Genomic DNA, 27447 nt, shown 5'->3' on the forward strand with positions numbered 1-27447 from the left:
CATACATGGGGAAGACTATTTAAGCAGGGGGTCTTTTCCTGTAAAGGGCTAGATGGTGAAGATTTTACACTTTGTGTGCTGTACGGTTTCTGTCTCAGCGACTTCACCGTGCTCTTGCAGCCCCAAAGCAGCCATGTTACAACAGAACTTTACTTACGAAAACAAGTGGTAGGCCAAATTTGGCCCCTAGGCCATAGCTTGCCAACTCCTAAATTAAACAAATAATTCTTGAACGCCTACTATGACGGGTGAGGCATCAGTAACCACCAGGGATACACAAAGAACAAAACAGAATAGTTACTGTGCTTGTGGAACTCTCTAGCGTGTATGTTCTGAGACGAGAGGTAGACAATTTAAAGTATACCTGCAATAAATGACTTCATTAAGCGCAGAATCTTTCTTTAAAGCAAAACTCACCCCAGACATACAACTGATAAGTTTGTCAGTTTAGATTTTTGTTTCATGATACTTTTAAAGCGGGCCTAAGCTAGTCTGAACCTGGGTTTGAATCTACCACCTTAGTCCGAAACAAGCCTAGTACGTTTGGGGGCTGCCAGGGACAAGCATCTCAAAGGCTCCATCCCTTCCTTCCCTCCACTTCTGCTTATAGCAACACTCCTTTTACCCACACTTCCTGTTTCTGGCACTTGCCTTCTTTTCTGCTGTTTATACTTCCCCCAATACTTCCCCCCTGTGGTTAAACAAGTATAAAGTCCTAAAGCTGTAGATTTAAGTTGCTCTCTCTCTCTCTCTCATTCATTCCTCCCTACACGTAGGCTCACGCGCCTGCCTCTCTCCTCTCTTTCTCTCTCAGAATGACACCTCTAGGTATTGCTTTGGGTATGGTTTTCTATTTACTTCAAGCCGTTTCTGGAGAAAGTGGCTATGCAGAGAATGGTGAGTCATTTCTAACTTTTCTTTAGGATTTCAGATGATCTCTAGCATGTGTTTCAGGTTGCTCAGATCCCTAACAGACCAAAGTGGGGCACTGGGTTAGAAGGGAGTTTGAGGGCTTGCCATGTAGTCAGTCGTTTTGTGCATTCTAAGCACCAGGACAGGGGGCCTGGGGACAACACTGTGAGTGGTTTGTACAGGCTTAGAATTGTCAAGGGATGCACTTGACTCTCTCAAGGTGGATCTTACATGTTGGTCAATGCCTCTGCTCTTACAAAAAGAACACCCACAGAGACACGCTGGTTATGCTTGTTGGAGAATCTTCAAGGTAATTTTTCCTTGTCAAGAAATGAAGCTCATTTTGTTTTGTTTAGCTTTTTAGAAGGTTCTGAAAGCTTCACTTTCAAGATAAAATAATATCCAAGAACAACAGCTTTGTCTGCACTTACCTTTGCTATATCCTCAGCACCTACTCTAGCATCTAGGACATAGTACACATTTAACAGATATTTGAAAATTTCTTCAAAATACTTTAGTTTTGGTAGAATCGTGTGGTATTCTTAGTGAATAACTGAATAGGGTTAAGATCTGAGTGAGTTCTCATTGAAATATATTTAACTATCTCCATGTCAGCAATTTTACCATCATATAATAATTATCTCTGGGATCCTTAAAATACTTAGTATCTAGAGGCAGATGCTGCCTACTTTGTAAATCCCTTGTAATTACAACTGAACCGTACACAAGGTGAAGTAGTCCAGAGGAGCCGCCTGGAAACTTGGACCACCAAATTGCTCCTGAAAATCAAATGCTTTCACTTTAAGACTTACAAAGTGTTTGCTTAATGAAGATATCAAACACATCAGTCTAATGAATCAGCTTGGATATCTTAAGTCACGTAATTTCTAAGGATGGGAATCCCTAGAATATTTTCTTTAAGGGACTTTTCAGAGGGTTGACATTTTTCACAGTGTGACTGTAAATAAATCACTTTGTGGGAGATGATGATTATTTCATGGTAAATGTTGTCTTGTGTCTGTAGATAGATACTTGGCACGTAACACATAAATCTTACTCTTTGGAGTATAGTGTATCCCTTCTATTTCTCCCTGCTGGTCATATTATTTTGAAAAGAAATTAACAATTTTAATTGAAAGCTGAGTTTTCACTTCAACTTTTAAAATTTCAGGGTCTTTTAGGAGATTTGTAACCACCCATCCACATGACTACATCAAAATACTTCCCGGTTTGGGGTGTCAGAAATTCAGAATAATCAACTGTGGTTTGTTGAAAGATAAGTTAGTTCTCTGATAACCACAAGAGTGATCAAGAGAAGAAAGGGAGACTTTTAAAAAATCCAAACCATTTATACTTTTACTCAACTAAGCCCTTTCAGTAGGAAGCTTTAAAACCACACCGCCTTGTCTATAATACATAGACATTTTAACCTTTTAAAAAATAATAGGTTAACTCACTGTTAAAAGCTCTATGTAATTTCAAAGCCATAGTCATAATAACACCTTTGACAGAGAACTCTTTTTCAAAGGAGGCCCAAATGTTTCATGTATATTCTCAGAATTAGAATTCTTATTTTACCCTTTCATTACTAATTTCTCAAAAAAATGTGATAAAGTAGCGAAGCCTGATTGAGTGCTTACTGTGTTCTAAGAAGTCTTTGTATACATTTATTCAGTGATTCCTGATGATAACATGAATTTAAATATCAGAACTCTGAAGCTTAGAAAGGTCAAACAACCTGATGGAAGACCACAGCTACACAGTAGAATAGCCAGGATTTTAACCCACATCTGTTCAGCTCTGGTGCCAGAGGTCTTAACCACTGTGTATATGATGCTTAGCTAAGCTTAGAGCAGGTATAACATTCTCTTTGTAAAATGCCATGCGATTTTGCAGGTTATTGAGGAGAATTTTTCTTGTATACAAAGCAACTTGGCTCAGTAACACCTGCTAAAGAGGCAATGAGCTGTTTCTCAAAACATGGCCATTTTAATTGTATAACCACTGCTTTTCTTCTCATTTGTTGAAGTATAGTTAACTTACAATGTTGTGTTAGTTTCAAGTGTACAGCAAAGTGATTCAGTTATACATACATATATTTTTTTTTCAGGTTCTTTTCCATTGTAGATTACTATCAGATATTGAGTATAGTTCCCTGTGCTATACAGTAGGTCCTTGTTATTTACCTACTTTATATATAGTAGTGTGTATATGTTAATCCCAAACTCCTAATTTATCTCCCCCCCCCCACTATCCCCTTTGGTAACCATAAGTTTGTTTTCTATGTCTGTGAATTTATTTCTGTTTTGTAAATACGTTCATTTGTATCATTTTTTAGATTCCACATGTAAGCAATATCGTATGATATTTGTCTTTCTCTGTCTGACTTACTTAACCCCTAGGTCTATCCATATTGCTGCAAATGGCATTATTTCATTCTTTTTTATGGTGGAGTACTATTCCATTGTATATGTATACCACCTCTTCTTTATCCATTCATCTGTCAATGGACATTTAGGTTGCTCCCATGTCTTGGCTATTGTAAGCGGCCACTGCTTTATAAAATGTATAAGAACATACAGCAAGCTCACTTTGCCAGGTTGGATGGTTAAGGGTAGTGGGAGTGCTTTGTTCTGTTAATACCCGGCATCTGCCAGACTCTGCTCTCTCTGGCTTACGTTGTATGTTGAAGAATTTTTGAGTCAAAGATGATCCACGAACGTCTGAATCCAAATAGTAATGTAGGTTCTGTTGTACAAGATTGGTGGAAGTTCTAAAGAAGAGAAAACATTAAGAGAGCATGAGTACTGCCATATAAGGGCAGGCTAAAGCCACACAGAACCATTCCATCAAGAAATGTGCCAGCAATTAGGGGACTAGATCTCACTCTATGAGATTAGGAACGAATATGTTTTGAAATGGGAGCCCTAAATGGTGGGCTGCCCCTCATTATTTAAAATTGTCATTAATAAGAGGGCCATACTCTTCTGAAATTACATAAGGAGTCTTTGCTGGTGGCAGAATTGTGAGCCGGATGGGTTCTAGGTATAGTCAGAAAGAGCAGTGCACACAGCTCTTATCTAGATGTGGCTTTTTGAGATTTGTCACTTTGACTGAACCGACCTTTCTCTCAACTGGTTGATGCACTCACAACCAGCTTTAGTAACTTTCCCATAGAACTAATGGGTTATTGAAGTAAAGTGGATGCTGCTTGCAATCCCATGGCCTACAGGACACTAAACCGGGGTTTGATTTTTAGTATATTGTCTATCCTATTTAAAGCCCTAGAGCATCTATTTTCTAGTATCAATGGGCCAAAGTAATTTCTAGTATCATTGGATTTTGAAGCAATCATAGCTCACACTCAGCCTGAGAATGGCTTTTGTTACTCTGGATTTTCTCAGATCTCACTTGGAGTATATTTGCTGGCATAGTTTTCTCTATTAAATATTGTAAAATATACACACAATATATCTATATAATCTTAAGGGCCTCAACCCAGCTTAAGAAATCAAATACTATCTCTGACAGACAATACTTTCCAAAAGTGGTGGCAAAAAAATTCTGGTTCCCCACATACTTCCAGAATTTTGCTAATACCTAGAAAGTGCAGTATCTCTAAAAGAAGGTTGTATAAGCACAGAAATAGTATCTATAAGATTCATGGGAAGGCCCACCAGATCTGAGTCCTGTCATGTAATTTTTCCTAATCATGTTTGCCTCAGTTAGTAGCTTAAGACAAGTTGCCTTATATAAATATTCACACAATGGAGATAATGGTACTTTTAGTTAGGATGCCTATTTAGGCAAGGGAAAGCTACCATTTCAAAAAAGGGAACTTCTGAATGCAAGTTAGCTATCACCTTCTTTCATTCAAAAACAATTCTTGGGAGGGAATAAATGAAGATTAGTAATAAAGCCCAAGACTAGATTAGGTAGCACATAAATAATAAAGTATCTCATTTGAAATGTATACAAACAAAAGAAATTCCCATCTATATAAAAGAAAGCGTGTGTTTAGTGTTTCATTCTAGACCTCCAATGCACTCACCCAATGGCAGAGATATTTAGAAATCTTAGGAGGCTATTTACTAATTGTGATGACTTCTTTTCTATTAGAAAAAAATCTGTGCTCATTAGGTTTTGTTTTGGTTTTGTGATTTTTTTTTTTGTTTGAAATCCTATTTCTTGTCTATGTCTTTGGGCTTTCCTTCTTTAGATAAACAACCATCACTCCTTTATGTCCACCACAGAAGGCTGCCATTTTATCAGTCCCTCCAGATTTCAAAAGGATGCACTTACTGGCTTCATTAACAGCTGTAGGTTTGTTCTTTCCCAGGAGACTTTGACGATGCAGAAATGGATGACTACTCATTCTCGTGCTACAGTCAGCTGGAAGTGGATGGATCCCAGCACTTGCTGACCTGTGCATTTGACGACCCAGACGTCAACAGCACCAATATGGAATTTGAAATATGGTAAGGAATGGTGCCTTCAGTGGGTGCTTAGAAATCCTCTGTCTCTCTTTCGTATACTGTACAGCACCAGCTGCAAAGGTGAGAGTGTGGGAGCTAATTGTCAAATATTATAATTGAGTAAATTCCAAAAACTTCCTGGAACTCCTTGTCCTTCACCAAGAGACTCAAGCAAAGCAACTCTCAAGAGCCCATCTGTCAGGTCCCACTGCTACAGCCAAATGATAGTATGGATGTAGGAGATCCCACATCCCTCCTGACTTCATGGCAGAATTTAAATTCTGGTTCTTCTGGGACACTCATCCCCCAAAAGCTCTTTGCCCAACATGAGACAATGTAGTGTCTTGAAGCTGCACTTGAGGGCAGGTGCCTGGTTTCTAATCCCAACACGAGCACTTACTAGCTTTTTAATCTAGAGTAAGTTGTATAACTTTTCTATGCCTTAGTTTCTTCACCTGTTAAATAAGATATACCACCTCATAGGGAGATGTGATGCTTAAATAATCTTTAATAATTTAATTAGAAGACATATCTGGTATGTAATAAGGAATGAAAAAGAGGCATTAAGTCAAAGCTCTATGAATCTAGACTTAACTGCCATCCTCTTGACACAGTTTGACTTCAGATGGTACTCTCAATACCAGTTTTCCAAAAATCCACAGAAATAAAGTGGCTCTTGGTTTCATGGAGCCTCTGAGAAAAGGTAAAAAGAAAGTCTGTGTCTGGTTTGAAGGTTTGGTAAAGAACTCAGAACTTTATCTTCTCCCTCTCTCGCAAATCATCTCTTGTTGCCAAGGGTTGCTATCTCTAATGACTTGAAAAAAAATACTCGACCGTGAAATTCTGACTTGTGGCTATTTCCAAATTCATATCAGATGACCTAATTTTAGTTAGTTGCCTAGTAAGGAAAGTAAGTCAAGATCCACCAGTACTAAAAGAGGGCTTCTTAAATTCCGTAGACACTCAGCCAATCCTCCACAATATATAGTCTAGACAAGCCCTGAATCCCACGTCTTACATTAATTCCCTACATCTGTTCATGAAGTGTCTTCTGCTATGGTCATTGGATAAATATGACCTTGGACTTGAATTCCATAGTGTGTTCTCAGTCTGCCTCTGTCAGTTCACTTCTATAACATGCTTTCCAGGAATAAAATATATCAAGAGAAGAGGAACCTACAGTGTTCAGAATCTGTGCAGCAACTAGACTCCACTAAGGCAGCTGAACTCATTCAAAAGATGCACTCATTTTTGTGGGCAAAACCCTCTCCAACACAGAGGTCTGCTTTGGGCTCTCCAGCCAGCTGGGTGGTGAACTGTAGTGGTTTTTCTTGGGGAGGCTGAGGCTGACCTTCTGTCCACTTTCATTCACAATGGTATTTGACCACTTCCTTGGCCACTTGAACAAACTTTCCCGCTTCCTTTAACAAGTCTCTTGATTTCTCCTGTCATATTTTAACCTGTCCATAGCCTCCGTTTGGGTTTTTCAGTTGGGTTCAGATATTTCTGTTGGAAAGCGACTGTTTTAAGACACGTTTTCAGTGTGAAAGTATAAGTATGAAGCCCTTAGTAGGTTAAGGTGCTTCTGGAGAAAAGCCATTTTCGCAAAGGTATCCACACCTTGAGGGAGAGATCCGCGCAGCTCCTGGGTTCAGAGTAGTGATGTAGCTCAAGTTAAAGCCACTTAAACAGAGTGCTGTACTTGCTGCTTTGGTTGGGCTTCTTTTCCACAATGAAACTAGCTTTATTCGAGCTTGTTTTTCTGTGAACATAAATTTATAAAGAAAGAACTTGTAAATGATTGAAAACTGTGAGTTCTGCTGAAGTCATTACACAGGCGGGATTGTTGATAGAAAGCAGGCGTTGTTTCCCAGAGGGCTCACCAGGGACGTTATCTAACAAGCATTGCCTGATCTGGCCGCCAGTCTCCCAGGCTCAGAAACCCATTACTTAGTGTTCAGTGTGCAGTTCCATCTCTCAGGGATGGACTTGGATTAGCCAAAATCACAGAGTTGGATCGCCAGCACTCCAGTTGACAACTTTACGTGGACAGATGTAAATATCATAGTGACCCAAATGTTCACCCCCGGCTCAGGTGTTTGGGGGGAGGAGAGAAAGAGAGGGCCAGTAGGTTGTACATCAATATAAATCCACTCTCACTGGGGGATCTAGAAATTCTTCATTCACCAGAACCCTAACCAGCTCCCAGGTACCTGGAGTGACAAAGCAGAGGCGCTGGAAACAGGCAGGGAGGTTGGAATCCCAGTAGCGGCACTAGCTCTGTGACCCGGGGAGTCGTTTAAGCTCTGATCCCAGCAATCACCTTGCGCTGGAGTAGAAGGTTTAGTGTCTGGCTTATGGCCTGTAAATGGTACTTAATTCTCTCAGTGTCGTCAGATTTTCATTGAAAATGTGATCCAAATGTTCCGTAAATACAGCAAAACAAAGGAGATTTGTTTGTTGATTTTAAGACCAGAGTTAATTTGATTCATATCTCAAAGTGTTAATTTTTCTAAATTTAGTGGCCATCATTTAAAAATCTAGGTATCTCTTTAAAAATCAGATCTAGTAATGCTGGGCCTAGACAGCAAAAATTAGCTGAACAAAATTCTGATTGCTTCTATAGATGGGAAATTAAATCTCAGTCCCGAAGTTAGGCTCCCTTTTCTCAATTCTATTACCCACGTGGACACCACAGGCATGTAAATGTGGGACCCTGCTTTTTAGGTGTCTGCATAACTTTCGTATTCAACTCAGAAGGTAATTATATTTCCTTTATTTCCACATTCTTGGGGGCACCACAGTCACTCCCAGGTACCGCCTACAGATACCACTTCAAATATGTCATTTTTTTGTTTTCATCAATTACCACCAACATCACAGGCTGCATCCTGCCAAATCTACTTCAAGCTCCTGACTTAACTAGCAATATCTGTCAAGTGTTTTTAATTTAGTCCTTTCTACGGTAATCCATACTAACCTTCAAAGGTGTTTAATACTTTTGAGAAGATTCTGTCTTTTAGGGCCAAATGAGGAATAAAATCTATGGCTGTTTTTAGTATTTCCATGTAAATATCTGTTTGTACCAACAAGAGAAATGTATTTATCACTCTAAACTCCCGGCGATTGCAGGAGGCTTAGGAAGGTGGCATTGGGGTGAAGAATCAGGTGCAGTGGTCCCAAGCAGTCTCGCCCTGTTTTCAGAACAAAGGAATTTGTGTGAGTGGCTTAGGTTTGATGTCCCTTAGGAAGGTCCTACAGGGCCAAATTTGCTAGCCTATGGTACTACTTGGGTACGTGTAGTGATCTCTTCACCAAAATACCCTAGAACAGCTCTATCCAACAGAAATACAATGTAATCCACAAATGTGTGAGCGATATACATAATTTAAACTTTCCTAGTAGCCTCATTTAAAAAAAAGAAATAGGTGAAAATTAATTTTAATATTTTATTTAATGTAATATTGCCAAAATATTATCATTTCAACCTATAATCTGTGTGAAAAAAATATTCATGAGCTATTTTACACTCTTTTGCATTCTACATCTTCAGAATCTGGTATTTCATATCTAGAGCACATCTCAATTTGGATGAGCCATATTTCAAGTGTTCAACCTCCACATGTGGGGTTATGGCTATTGTGTTGGCCAGTAAAATCCCAGAACATTCCCAGTCCTAGCAATACACAGTTAGCAACCAAGTAAGCTGTTTTAATTTAATTAAGTGAATTGAAATGAATTGGATTGAATTGAGTTGAGCCACTCATGGGGGGACACAGAGTTTCCTCCAATCTCCTAAAGCCAGGGTTAGTGGCGCAAACCAAGGCTGTCTGTTCTAGACGACAGTTGTCTCTTAGTCTTCCGGCGCAGCTTCCCCTCCACGTAGGGCAGCTCCTAGAGCTCAGACCCCATAAAAGGATGCCCAGGCTCACAAGACAGCAATATGGTGATCCTTTATTTTTCTTGCTCATTACTTGCACTCCCTGAAGAGCAGGAATGAACTAAGAATACCATTTTAGATTCTTCTTAAATGTCCAAGAGTACCGGGACCTTGCTACATGTTAAGGAACTGCAATGGAATATTCCACACATGCTTTACTTACAAATATATCCTAAACTCAATGATTGAACCAAAAGCCATTTCCTTCTAATTCCTCCATAGCACATTTACCTAAAGTTCAGAAATGGGATCCTGACCCAGTTCTCCTCTTCCATCCTTACTCATCAAACCGTGTTGCCATCTTCAGAACTTTCCATCTGACACTCTTCTCAAGTCTGTTCCTTGGTATCCGTTTAGCTTACCTTAAAATTTTGCTTTTTACTTTTACTCTTCTCCAAATGGGAAAACCCATGTAGCCCAACAAGGGGCATACTCTAGAAACTCCAACACACACACACACACACACACACACACACACACACACACACACACACTCAAAGCCAGAACCGCATACCCTAAATAACAGTTAACAAAGAACTATATTGGGGGGGAAATTTTTAAGGAATGTCCCACAAACAATAAATATTTTTAGCCAATTATTAAACTTAAAATTTATTCATCAGTCTTACGTTTTCATGACTACAAGAGCTTAACCACAAAGACCACAGCAGCCCAAAGGTGAGAGGTTCTTCACGTAAAGCTGAGGCATTCTCCTCAGATTTTAACTCCATGCCCACCTCGCCTCAAGCCACACAGACATGTTCCTTCTGCTCAGACTTCAGGAATGATCCTGGAAAGGCTCACATGGGCACATGCACAGAAGAGAGCACACACATCCAACTCACCACAGAAAACCAACACACATTCTTGGTTGTTGGAAATAAGTGACCTTTTTAGACTATACTCCCTATAATTTTTTTAAAAATCTGATTAATGAGAAGAATTCTCTTCATGGAAAGCAAACTTTTTTCTTCCACAATCCTCACTTGCAATTTGACCCAACTATGCCTCTTTTGGGGGCTATCTGGCTGGATTTAAAGACCATGTAGGAGAAACAAACTGGTAATCATGGTTATCACAGGAGATGTGAATTAAATAGAGAGTTGAAGGAAAGAAATGAGTAATTTTACTTTTACTCTGCACTGTTTATTTTTACAGTAAGAATACATATTCTGCTTTACTTCCTTATTGTTTATGTGGTTTATTAATTTAATTTCACTTTCTTTTTGGATTACCATTCATTTGGGGGTAAAGTTTACCTATGGTAAAATGTACAGATATTAAGTGAGTTTGGTTTTTTTTTTTGTAAATACTTCAACTCTTTAGTCAACTTTTTTTTTTTTTTTTTTTTTTTTGACTGCGTTGGGTCTTCATTGCTGTGCGCGGGCTTTCGCTAGTTGCGGCGAGCGGGAGCTACTCTTCGTTGCGGTGCACGGGCTTCTCATTGCGGTGGCTTCTCGTTGCGAAGCACAGGGTCTAGGCACGAGGGCTTCAGTAGTTGTGGCTCGCGGGCTCCGGAGCGCAGGCTCAGTAGTTGTGGCACACGGTCTTAGTTGCTCCGCAGCATGTGGGATCTTCCCAGACCAGGGATCAAACCCATGTCCCCTGCATTGGCAGGTGGATTCTCAACAACTGCGCCACCAGGGAAGTCCCTTAAATGAGTTTTGAGAAACATATTTGACATGTTGCCATCACCTCAGTTGAGATATAGAACCTTTCTTTCACCCTAGAAGGATGCCTCATGTCCCCTTCCAGTCTTTCCTCATCTCCTGTGGGCAATCACAGTTCTGAAATCTATCACCCTTTGGTTTTGCCGGTTTCTGATCGTTCTCATAAATGAAATAACACACTGCTCACTCTTTTCTGTCTGACTTCTTTCACACAACAAAATGTTTTAGAGATTTATCTATGTTGATGCTTATCTCATAGCTCATCTTTTCAGTTGCTGCATATTAATTCCACTGTTCAAATATATCACAAATTTTTAATCCTTTCTTGATGGATGTTTGAGTTTTTTCAAGTTTGAAGCTATTCTTTTTAGCTACTATTAACATTCTTATACAAATCAGTTTGTTGGTACATATTTTCATTTCTCTGAGGTAAAAACCCCAGAGTGAATTACTGTATCACAGGGTAGGTGTGTATTTAACGTTATAAGAAACTACCCAACAAGTTTTCCGAAGTGGTTATACCATTCTACTACCAGCAGTGTATGAGAGCTACACATCATTTCCAATATTTGGCTTTGAAAGTGTATCTCATGATTTCATTTACATTTCTCAAATAACAAATAACGTTGGCCAGCTTTTCAGGTACAGTTGGCCATTTGTATGTCTTCTTTTGCCAAGTATCTGTTAAAGTCTTTTGTCTTTTTTCATTGAATTATTTGTCCTTTTATTATTGATGGATGTGAATTCTTTATATGTTCTGGATACAATTCTGATGTTAGATATATGTACTACAACTATTTTCTGCTAGTCTGTAGCTTGCCGTTTCATTTTATTAATGACATATTTTAATAAGCAGGAGGTTTTCGTTTTGATGAAGTCCAATGTATTTCATTTTTCTCTTTTATGTTTAGTGTTTTTGGTGTGATGACTGTCTGTCTACACTCAAATCTAGGAGGATATTTTCTTATGTTTTCTTCTAAACAGTTTACAGTTTTAATCTTTAAATTTAGAGCTATACTCCATATCCAATTAATTTTTGTGAGATTGAGGTTCATATTTTCCACACATTTGCTCAGTTGTTTCAGGACAATTTGCTGAAAAGATTTATTTCCATTGAATTGATTGAGTGCATGTTTTAAAATCAAGTAACCTTATGTGTATGAGTCTATTTCTGAACACTCTATGTTTTCCATTGATTAATATTTCTGTCATTGTGCCAATGCCAAACTGTCTTGATTATCATAACTTTATAGTAAGTTTGAAATCAAGTGCTCTGTGTCCTCCTTATTTATTCTACTTTTTTCAAAGTTGTTTTGACTATTCTGAGTTCTTTGGGTTTCCACATAATTTTTTTTTTTTTTTTTTTGCGGTATGCGGGCCTCTCGCTGTTGTGGCCTCTCCCCTTGCGGAGCACAGGCTCCAGACGCGCAGGCTCAGCAGCCATGGCTCACGGGCCCAGCCGCTCCACGGCATGTGGGATCTTCCCAGACCAGGGCACAAACCCGTGTCCCCTGCATCGGCAGGAAGACTCTCAACCACTGCGCCACCAGGGAAGCCCTCCACATAAATTTTGGAATCAGCTTGCCGACTTATTTTAAATCCTGCTGAGATTTTGATTAAAATTACATACACCAATTTGGGGGAAATTTCCATTTTTCAGCCCTGAGTTTGCTAATCCATGAATGCAGCTCTCTATTTATTTAGATCTCCTTTAATACCTCTCAGGAATGTTTTGTAATTTCCATTGCAAAGGTCTTAAACATCTTTTATTAATTTTATTTCTAAGCATTTTATGTTTTTATTGCTATCATAAGTGGAGCTATTACTTTTTAAATTTATTTTCCAATTTTTGGACACTAGTCTATAGAAATATAATTGACTTTTGTATACCGACCTTAGTGAATTTACTATATTCGCTCCTGTGATTGTGTTGGAGAGCCTTTATAGTTTTCCATGTGAACAAACATGCCTGCAAGTAAAGAAAGTCTTATTTTCTTTCTTTTCAAACTGGTGATTTTTATTTGTTTCTCTTGCCTTATGCACCGGCTAGAACCTCCAGTGCACTGTTGAATAAAAACTGTGAAAAATAGATATTCCTGCCTTGTCCTTACCTTAGGAGAAAACTGTTCACTAGTTCACCATTAGGTATGTTATTAACTATAGACCTTTTGTAAATGCCTTTTATCAGGTTGAGGATGTGTCTGCTGAGAGTTTTATCATAAATGGATGTTGAATTTTGTCATATGTTTTTTCTAATCACTTGAGTTGATCAGATTATTTATGCCTTTTATTCTGTTCATGTGGTGAATTGTATTGATTGATCTTTGATTGTTGAACCTACCTTGATTTCCTGCATGCATCCCACTTTATCATTATGTGTTAATATTCAATGTATTGACATTTTCTTGAGGAACATTCATTTGTAAATTTCTTTTCTGTAATATTTTTGCCAGCTTTCTGTACCAGATTTGAGCTAACTTCATAAAATAAGTTGGGAGGCGTTCATTTCTCCTCTATTTTCTGAAAGAATTTGTGTAGGAGTGGCACTATTTTGTATATATATGATAGAATTCACTAGCTTTATCTGGGCATAAAGTTTTCTTTGTAGGAAAGCTTATTAATAATAAATTGAACTTCTTTGAAAGAAAGAGAACTATTGCAACATTCAATCTCTTCCTTATTTTCACTTTTGGGCTTTCACTCTTTTTAGATTACTCTAACTGTTGCAATATTCAACCATTTCTTAGAGTTTTCTTAGAGTTAATGTACTATTTCATGTAAAATATAAGAAACTTGCAACAATATCGTTGTACTTATCACATTCTACCCTTTGTACTACTGTCATATATTTTATATCTACATATATTGTGTTTTGGGGGGGTTTTTTTGGCTGCATGGGGTCTTCATGGCTGTGCATGGGCTTTCTCTAGTTGTGGAGAGCAGGGGCTACTCTTCATTGCGGTGTGCAGGCTTCTCATTGCAGTGGCCTCTCTTGTTGCGGAGCATGGGCTCTAGGGGCGTGGGCTTCAGTAGTTGTGTTACGTGGGCTCAGTAGTTGTGGCTCATGGGCTCTAGAGCACAGGCTCAGTAGTTGTGGCTCACAAGCTTAGTTGCTCCACAGCATGTGGGATCTTCCCAGACTAGAGCCCAATCTTTGTCCCCTGCATTGGCAGGCGGATTCTTAACCACTGCACCACCAGGGAAGTCCCTACATATACTGTAAATGCCACAATAACGCTACAGTATTTGCTTTAAACAATCTTTATCTTTAAAGAATTTAAGAGAAGAAAATATGTATTGGCTTCTTTATTTATTCTGGTAAACCTAATTGCTTCCTGTAGATCTGAAATTCCACCTATTATTATCTCCCTTTGGTCTAAAGTACTTCCTAAAACAAATTATCTCAATTTTTATATAGCTGGAACTATCCTTATTTTGCCTTCATTATTGAAGAATATTTTGTAGTGTAAGGATTCAAAGTGGACATATTTTTCCCTTTCCAGAGTTTTAAATAGATTATTCCAGTGTCTTCTCATTCACATAATTTCTGATGAGAAGTGATACTTTTCTCTGGATGCTTTCAAGATTTCTTATTTGCCTTTGCTTTTCAGCCATTTGACTATGATGTACCTAGGTGTGGTTTCCTTTGTATTTATCCTGCTTGGATTGGCTGAGTTTTTTAAACCTAAAAGTTGATACCTTTTGCTACATTTGGGAAATTTGAGAACATTATTTATTTAAATATTTTTTAGCCAAATTCTTTCTTTTTGTTCTGGAACTCTAATTGCATATTTATTTATCACCTTGATATTGTCCCACAGGTCAATAAGACTTTCTGTTGTTTTAGATTAAATAATTTCTATTGATCTATCTTCAGCTTCACCAACCTTTTCTTCTGCCTTCTATCTGCTATTACATCCATCCCATACATTCAGTACATTTTTTAAAACTTTAAATTTGTACTTGTCAGTTATAGTGTTTTCATCTTGTTCTCTTTTATAGTTTCCACTTCTCCACTAAGATTCTGCATTCATTCAATAATTATGACCATATTTTGTTTAACATATTTACAAAAGCTGTTGAAACGTTCTTTTCTGCTAGTTCCAACATCCAGGTCCTCTTGGTGTCAGTTTCCATTGACTGCTTTTTATCTTCACCAGTTGTCACATTTTTCTATTTCTGCTCTTTTGTAGCAGCTTTTGAATGTAGGAAGGACACTATCGATAATAGGGTGCTTTGTTGATTGATTGATTGGATTCTGATAACTTCCTCTGGCAAGTGTTAATTTTAACTCTGTTACTCAGTTAACTTGGCTGGATTAATCTCCAAATTCTTCTTTTGAGGCAGCACCAAAAATATCTTCTTAGTTCCTTCTAGAGCCATCTAGCTACTGCCATGGTTTCCTTGGATTTTCCTCCACATCTGCACAATTAAGGGGACATATAATAATTTAAGCAGAGTTTATATGCAGACTTTGTGTCTTCTATGTCTAAAGTTTCCTCATTTCTAGGCTTTTCTCCCTTAAAAATACCCAGCCACTCAGGCCAACCGAAACTCTGTCCTCTAACTTCTCAAGACAGTAAAACTGTGTCCTTCTGTTAGATTCTAAATGCCCATCATAATGTGACCTGAGAAGTGCCTTCAGATAAAACAAAACAAGGGCTTCTCTGGTGGCGCAGTGGTTGAGAGTCCGCCTGCCGATGCAGGGCACGCGGGTTCGTGCCCCGGTCCGGGAAGATCCCACATGCCGTGGAGCGGCTGGGCCCGTGAGCCATGGCCGCTGAGCCTGCGCGTCCGGATCCTGTACTCCGCAACGGGAGAGGCCACAACAGTGAGAAGCCCGCGTACCGAAAAAAAAATACAACCTAAAAACAAGGATCTAATCCACCCTTTTCTAAAGAATTAAATTCTCCTAGTGTCTGCCTGCTTTTGGTTCTTCTCCAATGCTTTTAAATAGTATTTTCAAAAATATCTTGCTCCACGTTTTTAGTAATTATATGTTGATGGTTAGTGTGATATAAGCTACTCTGCCACTACTGGAACTAAAACATACTTTCTTTTGAAAATAGGAATTTTTAAAAAGAGTACAATTTGGAGCTTTTGATGTGGTCGCATAGTAGGCAACATTCTCTTTTCTTCCGTTTCCTGAAAGCCTGATTTTCATTGGGAATAGGAGGTCACAGATGTGACAGAATTCAATTCCTAGAACATTTAATCTAAGGAACATGGGGAGAAGGGTTGATTTTAAAGTCTGTTGATGAGTTAAAAGTGAAGCTCAGCCAAAATTACCTATGAAAATTCCCAAATTACCCATTAAGTGTATATGGTTTTATGTATATAATCCTTTAGACTATTTTATTATTTCCTTTAACCCTTTTTTTGTCAATATTTCTTTACAGGCTTTATTTTTTCAATTTATTCCTGCAGGATATCAAAAAAAGAAATTACCTTCCCACCTAAAGAAAGTACTTATCTTCTAACAATCAGTTATTACAAGATAAGAATTTTCCATTATTTTCATGAACATGCTTTAACTATTTCAGGTTCAATTGCATCTAATGCCTGAGTAAATCAATGCTGATTATAATGGCAGCAAAAAGCTATTTTATTTTAATTCTCTCTCTCTCAAATATGCATCTACCCTATGGACAAATTTAAAGCCACACAAATGAAAAGTAGATGTGACGCTATTCCTTCTACACAGAAACTCCTACTTGAATTAAGACAAATTCCTTTTTTGTTTCTACAGTGGGGCCCTTTTGGAGGTAGATTGCCTGAGTTTTAATAAACTGCAAGGGATGTATCTCATCAAGACAAAGAAATTCTTACTGATTGGAGACAGTAAAATATGTGTGAAGCTTGGAAGAAAAAGCATGACTTGCAAAAAAATGAACATAGTCAAAATAGGTAAGAAGTTGTATATGGGGGTATGTCACCATTTTTCAGATATCGGAAGACAGATATCTGTGTCTGAACTTTCTGTATGTTAAAGTAGACAAATCATGAAAACTATTTACAATAGAAAATATCAAATTCTCTAATGCATATAATTTCTTAAGAGAAATGAAAGTTTGAAGCTTATGCTATTTATTCTTACTGTGAGAGAACTCTGAGGGTCTTCAAACTGAGCTATGAAAAAGGGTGATTGACACTTACAGATTGCAGGAAGAGTTCATCTGTGTGAAGTGTCTAACTGGAGCTGGGCCTCCTGTACTTCACCCACACGCGTCTTTTCCTTCCTCACCTTACCTTTTCCTGAATTCCTTGTAATCTTCTCCCCACATACCTACCTGTGAGTGTATTTAGCAAAATTATCAAGTTATTTTTAAAAGTAAATATGCCTTCTGTATTAGACTTATCCAGAGGAAACAGAGCCAATAGGATAGATGGATATACATAGATACATAGATGAGAGATAGATAGATAGAGAAAAAGAGATTCATTTTAAGGAATTGACTGCCATGATTTTAGGGGCTGGCAAGTCTGAAATCTGTAGGGCAAGCCAGAAGGCTAGAAATTCAGGTAAGGGTGGATATAGTGGTTTTGAGTCCAGAGGGCAGACCAGGCAGTCTGGAAACTCAAACAGCATTTCTATGTTGCATTCTTAAGACAAAAATGCTTCTTCTTCAGGGAACCTCAGTGTTTGCTTTTAAAGCCTTCATCTGATTGAATGAGGCTTACCACATTTTAGAGAGTAATTATTTTACTCAAAGTCTCCTGATTCAAATGTTAGTCATGTCTTTAAAGAAAAAAAAAAAATACCTTTAGATTAGTATTTAGCCAAACAACTGGGGACCATAGCCTAGCCAAGTTGACACATGAAATTACCATCACACCTTCCTAGGAGACTCACTATTGAGTGATGCATAGTCATATCTGATTTGGCCTAGAATATACATACAAAGTGTAATATGTATGTAGAATATACATATTACACTTGGCCAGAAAAAGTGATAATTATTATATTCCCAAAAAAGTACAATTTGAATTGCTAAATTTATATATATGTCTCCCTTGGTTCTATATAATATACATAATAATATGAATCATGGATTTCAGTAAATCCATTCGATTATCAGGTTATAAGTCAGTATTAATTACCAATTCACCATTCGGTTACCAAGCAAATAAAATGATCAGAAAGACTGGGAATATAGACACAAAAAGTCTTCCCATTACTTACAGATTCATCACACTGAGGTAAAAAAGGTTATTTTTCAAAACCTCAGAGATACCCTGGTAGAGGGGAATGTCTAAGCCAGTTATGGTATATCAGTGCAATGGAATCCTAACTTCTTGTATTCATTCTACCTATGGAGATTTACAAGTGAAACCATATATGTAGGGAGAAAACTGTTCAAAGTGATTGAAGAGGTGCATTCTCTTTCTGGTTTTAAATACTATGGCTCTGTCTCTCCCTCTTCTCAACCTCCTCCCTTCACCCTCCTAAAAGAAAATTAAAGGTAAGAGAGCAATACTCATTAGAGGTGACAAAGAGAAACTTGGAATCTAGTCTCGGTTTTGTACCACTAATATAGTAAAGGGCGAAAGCAGAAGCTCCATGTTTGAACAGTCATCTTGTAGAAAAAGCAGAGGTAGAGTAGAAAAGAGACATTAGTCACGACCAGTGTGAGTGCTTAGGGGCGGTGGCACGACAGGATATCTCTGAGTATTGGGACACAAGCAAGCTGAGTTTTGGTCATTTGGAGACTAGGCTGCTATGGATGGATGTTCAGTTTGTGCGCAGGGCACTATATCTAGAAGTTCATCATTTACTTTGCAAATATGTATTTACTCTCGGAGAGCAGGCAGAGAGGGCAGAGACTCAGTCCTGTGACACAGTCCTGAAGCCCCAGGGGAGAGCCCCTTCTTACGGAAACCCACCCCAGCACAGAGGGCCCACATGCGTCTTAGTGCGTGAGCATGTGGACACTCAGGGCACGCCCACAGGCTCTTGGTGGCAGTCTGCCCCATCGGACTCTCCAGATCTCATATGCCCAGTGCTCTTCGAAGTCCACATTCTGTACCACCCGGCAGATGGAAAACCTGACCGGCCGCCACCTCTGAGGCACCAGAGGAGAGACAGGGTGTGCACTCTGCTGGTAGCATAGGTGTACAAATGGGTGCTGTGACCACCTCGGGGCTTTGGAAAGCACGCCTGGGCAAGCAGCATGAGCGGTGGTGGAGGCGTGTCTCCCAGTAGCATCGTCTTCTGGTTCCTGATGCTACAGTTCATTAATAGAACTGTTATTTAACTAAATTGACATTAGATGCTGCTGATTAAACCCCAGAGCCAAAGGTCCCCTGCAGCCACCAGTCCCCTCACTCACAACTCCTTCTTTAGGTGTGGGTCCCCAGTAAGTCTGGAGGGGCAGCTTCTGTCTCCCCCCTTTTCTTGTCAGGGTAAATTCATATAATAGTTCAAGTTGTGCCGAGAATAAATGAACTTTTTAAGATGTTGCTTGAGGAATGAGCATCCTTTTCTAATTTGCTCAAATGTACCATTGGGTTTAGAAGAAGACCTGTGTGGGGAGAGCCTGAACAAGCCAGTGGGAGAGAGCTGAGCACAGAAATAAAAGCTCAATGAAGGAGAGAGAATTCATTTGTATCACTTTTTAGATTCTGCATATAAGTGATATCATATGATATTTGTCTTTCTCTGTCTGGCTTACTTCACTTAGTATGATCATCTCCAAGTCCATCCATGTTGCTGCAAATGGCATTATTTCACTCTTTTTAATAGCTGAGTAATATTCCATTGTGTATATATATATAGCACATCTTCTTTATCTACTCCTCTGTCAATTGACAGGTTAATTCCACATTTTGGCTACTGTAAACAGTGCTACAATGAACATTGGGGTGCATGTATCCTTTTGAAGCAGGTTTTTCTCCAGATATATGCCCAGGAGTGGGATTGCTGGATCATATGGTAGCTCTGTGTTTAGTTTTTTAAGGAGCCTCCATACTGTTCTCCATACAAATGAACTTATTTACAAACCAGAAACAGACTCACAGGATAAACTTAGAGGATGAACTTATGGTTACTGGGGGGAAGGGGAGGGGAGAGGGATAGATTGGGTGTTTGGGATTGACATGTACCCACTGCTATATTTAAAATAGATAACCAACAAGGACCTACTGTATAAATAAATAAATTTTTTAAAAAATAAATAAATGAAGGAGAGTGAGACTCAGGATCAGACAGAATTGGATTTACATCTTAACTCATCCTATGGGGGCTGAACTTAGCTAATTAACCCCTCAGACTCAGTTTCCTCATCAGTATACTGGCAATGAGTGACTGTTGATGCAAGATGGCATAAGTTAAGAGCTTGGCACTTAGTAAGTATGTAATCAACATTAGTCTGTTCTTCCCTGAATTCTTCCATTTTTGAGAGGCCTTGGGAGATGGGGATGCAGCAAGGGATTCAGTGTCAAAGGTTTTGTTGAGAATGTGAATCTTAATCATTTCCTTGAATGGCAGGTAGAAACTGGCTTGGCTGGTGTCAAAGGACTGACAGTCTTCTCTGTTGTTCTGTTCCTCTACACCCACTACCTTTCCTCTTGCTTCCCTTTGGGGTATCTTCCCTGTTTATAGTGCATCTAAGGGTAAAAAAAGGGTAAACTTCCCCTTGCAGAAGACATCCAAGGGTAAAGAAAGAAGCACTTCTTCTTTTTCAGTACCTCTGGGGGAATCAAGGCAGGAAACATTTAGGCAGCCACCACTACGAGCAAGTGATTATGACAAGGGGGCCAAACTTCACCACATGAGCTCATTTTACTGGGTCAGCAAGTCAGTCTTAAAGCCCAGATCATATAGGCTGGAATCCAGCTCAGTCTACTGTGTGAAGTTGTGATGAACACTCCCTCATTAACAATAGGTTTAGGTTAGATTTTAACCTGTGCATCTCCCAATCTCTGTCTGAGATCAGCCATGCAAACAAGTGGCTGTCCCATCCCTAGACAACTAAGTTCCCAGGCTTTAGTGAAAGAACAGCAAAGAGGTCAAGACAGGGAAACCCCAAGTCAAGGGTGGGAGGTGTCCTGACACACATGTGCTCGTAAGATTTCAGTACCTTTCTCTGGGTTTGTTCTGCCTGAAATAATACCTCTCTCCCTCCCACAGTATTTCATATATGGTGCCTCTGATCCTAGGCAGGTAGGCAGGAGGAAGAAGCCAGAGAGGAGTTTAGAGCTAAAGCAAACAAGACTGAAGGAGCAGGCAACCTGCAGTTACACCAGAAGTTACGAGGCAGGGCCAGGATGCAGATCCCCAGTTTCCATGTAACTGAGATGAGGTGTTAGGCCCCCAGTTTTAGCGGAATAATGAAGACTCAAAGTTCAAATTCTCCTGCTTTGGGGCTAGTTAGGAACAAGTCCTCTAGTACTCAAAAGGAGAAGAGAATATGTTTTCTGCATAAAATTAACACTAGCTACTGTAACCAATACGCCCTAAAACATATATCTCCACCACCATAACTTTATTTCTTGCTCATGTAAGAGCCAAAATGGGTGTTTCTAACCTGTGGGTGGTGCTCCTTCAAGCAACATTCAGGGCTCCTCCATCCTGGGGCTCCACTCTCTTCAACATATGGCTCCAAGTGGCAGAAGGGGACCGAGCATGGGGTCACACATGTGGGGTTTCTGGGCCAGGAAGGGAGGCAGTGCACATCACTTCCACCCACATCCTTCACAAGAACACACCCAACTGCAAGGGAGGCTGGGAAATGTAGTCAGGCTTTGAACCGGGAAGAAGAAGAAATGGTTTTTACTGACCCAGAATAGGAATGTGATTTTCAGAGTAGATGAACTTTAAAAATTATAATTATTTCCTTGACTACCCTATAGAATGACTTCATTTCTTTTTCCTTTTCAGTTAAACCTGAGGCTCCTTTTGACATAAGAGTCGTCTATCGCAAGGGAGCAAATGACTTTGAGGTGACATTTAATACATCGCACTTACAAAAGAAGTATGTGAAAGAATTAATGCATGAGGTAGCCTACCGTCAGGAAAAAAATGAAAATGATTGGATGGTATGTAGGTCAACTACATTTATACGTTATAAAATTTATGAAGATGTATATAAAAATATCTTAATAGGGCTTCCCTGGGGGCGCAGTGGTTGAGAGTCCGCCCGCCGATGCAGGGGACACGGGTTCGTGCCCCGGTCCGGGAAGATCCCACATGCCACGGAGCGGCTGGGCCCATGAGCCATGGTCGCTGAGCCTGCACGTCCGGAGCCTGTGCTCCGCAACGGGAGAGGCCACAGCAGTGAGAGGCCCGCGAACCACAAAAAAAAAAAAAAAGAAATTGGTCTTAAATTACCACACATACAACTGACAGATGGTTAATATTCTTAAAATATAAAAAGGTCTTATGAATCATTAAGAAAAGGACAAATATGACAATAGAAAAATTAGCAAGAAAGTTGGAAATGTCTCACAAAATAGAAAATATATAATTTCAATAAGTATAAAAAACTAATAATCAAATAAATCTAAATGTACATAACCATAGGTATTACTTTTTACCCATCTAATTGATAGAGTACTTTTTCCTCCTAAGGATGACACACATTATTGGAGAGACTCTGTCTCTATATTGCTATTCACGATGTAGAATTATATCTTTCCAGAGGAAAATGATTCTTGCTCACTAACCTTACCATTCCCTTTCATCTCTCCATGGGATGTGAAATGGGAGGGAAAGAAAAAGAAGAGATTAGAGTGTGGAAAGGAAGGCGGGAGCCTGGGAGTGATTTATACCCTCCCTGACTGGGAGAACCCAACTCACATGAATAAAGAAAAAGACCCATTTTATCACTGCCCTCCTTGACGACTTGCAGCATTGTTTGTGAGCTCACACACCCTGCCCCAATTCTGCTTCCAACCCCTCCACGTCAGAGCTCCTTTTGCTCACAAATATGAGAGAACCTCCAGAGAGTGCCCACATGACTAAAGACACTCAACTTGAAATGATTTGGGAGATGTGAGCACCGCCTCTTTTTCCACCTTAAAAATGTAGTGGCCTTTTTTTGCTCTTCAGCACATGAATTTATCCAGTACAAAGCTGATGCTCCTACAGAGAAAGCTACAACCCAATGCAATGTATGAGATTAAAGTTCGGTCCATCCCTAACACCAACTATTTTGAAGGCTTCTGGAGTGAATGGAGCCCAAGTTTCCACTTCAGAACTCCAGAGACCAATGACCCAGGTGAGAAGTGACTGGAGTCTGTTCCCCCCCACCCCCATAGTGCTTTGCATGTCAAAGTCTGTGAGAGACAGTGAGAGCCAGAGAGATGAAACAAACCCACAAGTTAGGACTCCCCAGAGGGCATTCTTACACTTTCTTTGAAAAATGACCTGCCATCTTTGCCCCTTTTGTGAAGAACGAAGAAGGGGTGGGAGTAGGGCTCTTAGTCACTGATCAGCTGATGTAGGCTGTCTGGACTTTACTGTCCTGGGCACTCCTGGGAGCCACTAGTTCTGAACAAAATTCCCACCCACTACCTCTAGTTGACCAATTCAGACTGGGATCCCAATGGCCGGTCCCGCCAAGTCCCTCTAGGGAATACCATAGAGAGTGGCAGATGGGTAGGCTGGTGTGGCTTTCCCATGTCTCCTTTTCTAGAATAATGAAGATATCCTGGGGGTCTAGGAACTGAGAACAGCCAGAAGAACCAAAGGGCATAGCTCAGGCAGACCACTGGGGACCCAGAGCACCCCACATACACCTTCCCTTTGGGGGATGCACGGAACAGCTCTGCTACACCAGCCTCCCGTCCTTACCCTAGGAATTGCTGAGGCTGCAGGGTAGAGCATCTCTCACCATTCCTCTGCTCAGCTTCTCTCTCTTGGTGGTGGAAGTTAGGCAGGGGGTGCTGCTGTCTTTAATGTTAGGTCACTTTTAAATTCCAAGTGACAGATGTTCTGGACCTGGTCACCTAAGTCGGTGCTGAAACCGTGTACAAGCTCCGGTGTCCTTGTCTTTTGAAGTGAAAGGCTGACTCAAGAGTTAATGATTGAGAAATGTGAAGGTGTAGAAACAAAGAATAGCTATTGGGCTGGGGAACTGGTAACAATTTATAGATTATAAATCCGCCACATCTGCCACCGAACTCATGGTTCCCTGAGAGATACAGATAAAGGCCTGACACACATTCCTAAGTTGTTTTTAACAGGAAGCACCCCCCTACCAGATGAAAACTGCTGACCACAAGAACGTAGACCCTAGACTGTTTTGAACCAGAAGGTTGATGATGCTGACTCCCCATTTCCTCCCCACCAACCAATCAGAAGAATGTCCACAAGCTGGCTACGCCCTGCTCCTTGAACACTCTAAGACTCCTCACTACCCCCTCCAGGGTGGGTCACGTAGTCTTGAGGGCATTAGCCCGCTGTGGCCCCATTTGCTTGGCAAAGCAATAAAAGCTACTCTTTTCTATTTCACCCAAAACTCTGTCTCCACGTTTCTATTCAGCACCAGTGAACAGAGGCTTTGTCAGCAACACTGTCACTTACTGAAGCCCAAATTTCCCCATAAAAGCTAGTACATCATCCTGTTTACTGAAAAGCAACTTTCACGAAATAATAAATGGGCCCAAGTTACTAAATAAACTCAAAGCATCCTGAAGGTCTCCCCCACGGCACGCTTCATGATTGCTAACCAAGATCTGTCCTTGCCTTCCAGGGGAGATGGATCCTGTTTTACTAATTATCATCATTCTGAGTTTCTTCTCTGTGGCTCTGATGCTCGTTCTGGCCTGTGTGTTGTGGGAAAAAAGGTGAATTTCTTTAACTAACCAAGAGAGTGTTGATGTGGGATTCCAGACAGTCAGAGCTCTAGTCCTGTTTAATGATGAGAAAACTGCAAAGGGGAATAAGGCATTTCAGGAATTGCAGGGCCCTATATCCCTCTTCATCCTCAGGCACTGATGAATTTCCATAGTTAATTTCACAAGAGGTAAAAATATATAAACTGAGCATAGGGCAAATCCTTCCCCTCAAACCTTTCCTCCCAAGTGTCCTCAGTGGGTAAAAGCCATCCTCCCAGAATGCCTGGGCAGCTGGAGGGACCCATGGGAAATGCAGAATGTTTCTGAGGTCTTAGCTTTCAGCACACAAATTCATGAGACTTTTGCATTCTACCCCATGATAGGGCCACGCTTGTTTCATCATTTAGACACACTTCAGTAGAGTTATTAATGTTTTAGGAAGATGCCCTCAACGCAGGGTCACATACCCGCCGCCCCCCCAAGATACTCCAGTTTCTAAAGTACCACCCTAAAGCAATTTCCCTGTGTAAATTTGAAAGTATGTCTCACTTCCACCAAAATGAGAGCAGAGGAGTTGCTGCCAATGATGAGAAAAGAAAGATGACAAAGCCTATTTCGGGGAGTAGATGAACAGATCAGATTTTAGTTTCATAACTACATCATTGCCAAGACTTATTGTTCCTTTTCTCCAGGGCTCTTGGCCAGGGGTGTATCATTGTTGTCTGGTTCACAGAGTAGATCAGTGACAATGGTCTCTGGTCCAACCCCTCCATGGACTGGTGGGACTCTGAGGCCCAGAGAAAGCAAGTCACTTGTCCAAGATCACCCACCTAGTTGTGGCAGAGCCAAGGCTAGAAATCTGCTTTTCTGACTCCTGGCTCAGAGTAAGTGGGAAGGTCTACTGTGCCTGCTCCCTCCACCATTCATTACATCTTCAACGTCCTTTTATTTCAGAATCAAGCCTATCATATGGCCCAGTCTCCCTGATCATAAGAAGACTCTGGAACAACTGTGCAAGAAACCAAAAAAAGTGAGTGCGTCTGGTGCTTCCATCACTATGTCAGAGGCATCCCAGCAGCCAGTTTCTAAAGTACCACCCTAAAGCAATTTCCCTGTGTAACTTTGAAAGTATGTCTCACTTCCACCAAAATCAGAGCAGAGGAGTTGCTGCCAATGACGTTGCAGGATGAGGAATGGCTGAACCTCAAGTGTCGGTCTTTCGTGTATCACATAACTAGGGTCCCTCATAAGATTCCAGCTGCAGGTTCCTGGAGGTGGGAAACTAAAATGAAATACAAGTCTCAGAATTTCCCAGACTTCCCCAGGGATACTTCAGACCCTGAAGTATCACAGCACCTCCAGAGGCAAAGAGTCAACCAGAACATGTGGGTAATTCTCTGACATACCCTGGTAAACCCCTGTTGGAAAGTTCTTGAGCTCTTTTCCTGAACAGAACATTTGCTGATGTGTCTCTCTGGTGCAGTCTTAATGCCTCTCTCTCTTTTTTTTTTTTTTGTGCAGAATTTGAATGTGAGTTTCAATCCTGAAAGTTTCCTGGACTGCCAGATTCATAAGGTGGATGGCATTCAAGCTAGAGACGAAGCAGAAGGCTTTCTGCAAGATCCTCTTCCTCCACAGCTAGAAGAGTCTGAGAAGCAGAGGCTCGGAGGGGGTATGCAGGGCCCCAACTGGCCCTCCGAGCATGTAGGCATCAGCCCAAAATCTTTCAAAGGAGAGTCGTCATTCAGGTGCCTGGCTGGGAACATCAGTGTGTGTGATGCCCCTGGGCTCCCCTTCTCCAGGTCCCCAGATTGCAAGGAAGGTGGCAAGAATGGGCCTCTCCTGTACCGAGACCTGCTGCTTGGCCCTGGAACTACAAACAGCACCCTTCCCCCTCTGTTTCCATTCCAACCCGGAACCCTGACATTGAACCCTGCTGCCCAGGGGCAGTCCATCCTCACTTCCTTGGGATCAAGTCAAGAAGAAGCCTATGTCACCATGTCCAGCTTCTACCAAAACCAGTGAATTGCAAGAAATCGATGGCCAGAACCATCATGATGAACAAAGATAACCGAGTCCCACTCTCGCTCACAGCACAAAGAAGACAAAATGAAAGCAGCCCCTCGACATGGTCCACAGGATTCTGAAACAGTGTTTCGACCACACCTCCCTGCTTCAGTGGCAAGAGACAGGAGGCAGGGGCATTCTGCTTCAGGCAATGCAATGATTCATTTATTTCAGAAAGGAAAAAAAGCAGAAAAGCGTGAAAGAAAGGGTGGAGGAAAAGATGGAAGGGTGGGGAGGGCAAAAGGGAGCAACGGAAGAAAGAAGGAGAGGAGAATTAGAATAAGAGATACCATTATCAGGAATCACTATGTACACAATGCTATTCTACATGCTCTACACATCTTCGCACTGCGTCCTCACAATAATCCTGGGAGGTGGGTGCGATTAGTATCATTCTCTATGTTACAGATGATGAAACTGTGGCTTAAATTAGCTTATCCATGCTCCCCACTCAGCAAGGAATAGAATCAAGATTTGCTGCCCAGGAGTCTAACTGCATCTTCTCCAAGTCATGTGCCTTCCTCTTAACTAGGGACTGTCCCACTCTCGAGCGCCAGACCTCACTTAGAACAGGGTGACTGTATAGTGTATTGTCCAAACTGGG

General features: G+C 40.5%; 1 protein-coding gene across 2 annotated transcripts; it reads left to right on the top strand.

Moving 5' to 3' along the window:
* The first annotated feature begins 754 nt into the window (after window positions 1-754).
* Window positions 755-26890, top strand: IL7R (interleukin 7 receptor). 2 transcript variants are annotated; one of them, XM_065874395.1, is made up of 8 exons: window positions 755-897; window positions 5252-5390; window positions 16747-16904; window positions 21877-22034; window positions 23047-23215; window positions 24692-24785; window positions 25731-25806; window positions 26298-26890. In XM_065874395.1, the coding sequence occupies exons 1-8, from the start codon at window positions 816-818 to the stop codon at window positions 26799-26801; spliced, it is 1380 nt and encodes a 459-aa protein (XP_065730467.1). In that variant the 5' UTR covers window positions 755-815; the 3' UTR covers window positions 26802-26890. The 2 variants fall into 2 exon arrangements, with proteins under 2 accessions (XP_065730467.1, XP_065730468.1); XM_065874396.1 differs by lacking the exons at window positions 24692-24785; window positions 26298-26890 and having other exon boundaries at window positions 816-897; window positions 25731-25810.
* Window positions 26891-27447: the final 557 nt, after the last annotated feature.

The sequence above is a fragment of the Phocoena phocoena genome, chromosome 3, assembly GCF_963924675.1.
Source record: "Phocoena phocoena chromosome 3, mPhoPho1.1, whole genome shotgun sequence".
In the NCBI taxonomy this organism is placed as follows: domain Eukaryota; kingdom Metazoa; phylum Chordata; class Mammalia; order Artiodactyla; family Phocoenidae; genus Phocoena; species Phocoena phocoena.

Bases quoted from the DNA above. Each gene is read 5' to 3' on its own strand.
- IL7R (XM_065874395.1), top strand. From the start codon at position 816: ATGACACCTCTAGGTATTGCTTTGGGTATGGTTTTCTATTTACTTCAA. The intron at 16,905-21,876 runs GTAAGAAGTTGT...TTTCCTTTTCAG, and splicing joins AATGAACATAGTCAAAATAG to TTAAACCTGAGGCTCCTTTT. The intron at 23,216-24,691 runs GTGAGAAGTGAC...CTTGCCTTCCAG, and splicing joins TCCAGAGACCAATGACCCAG to GGGAGATGGATCCTGTTTTA.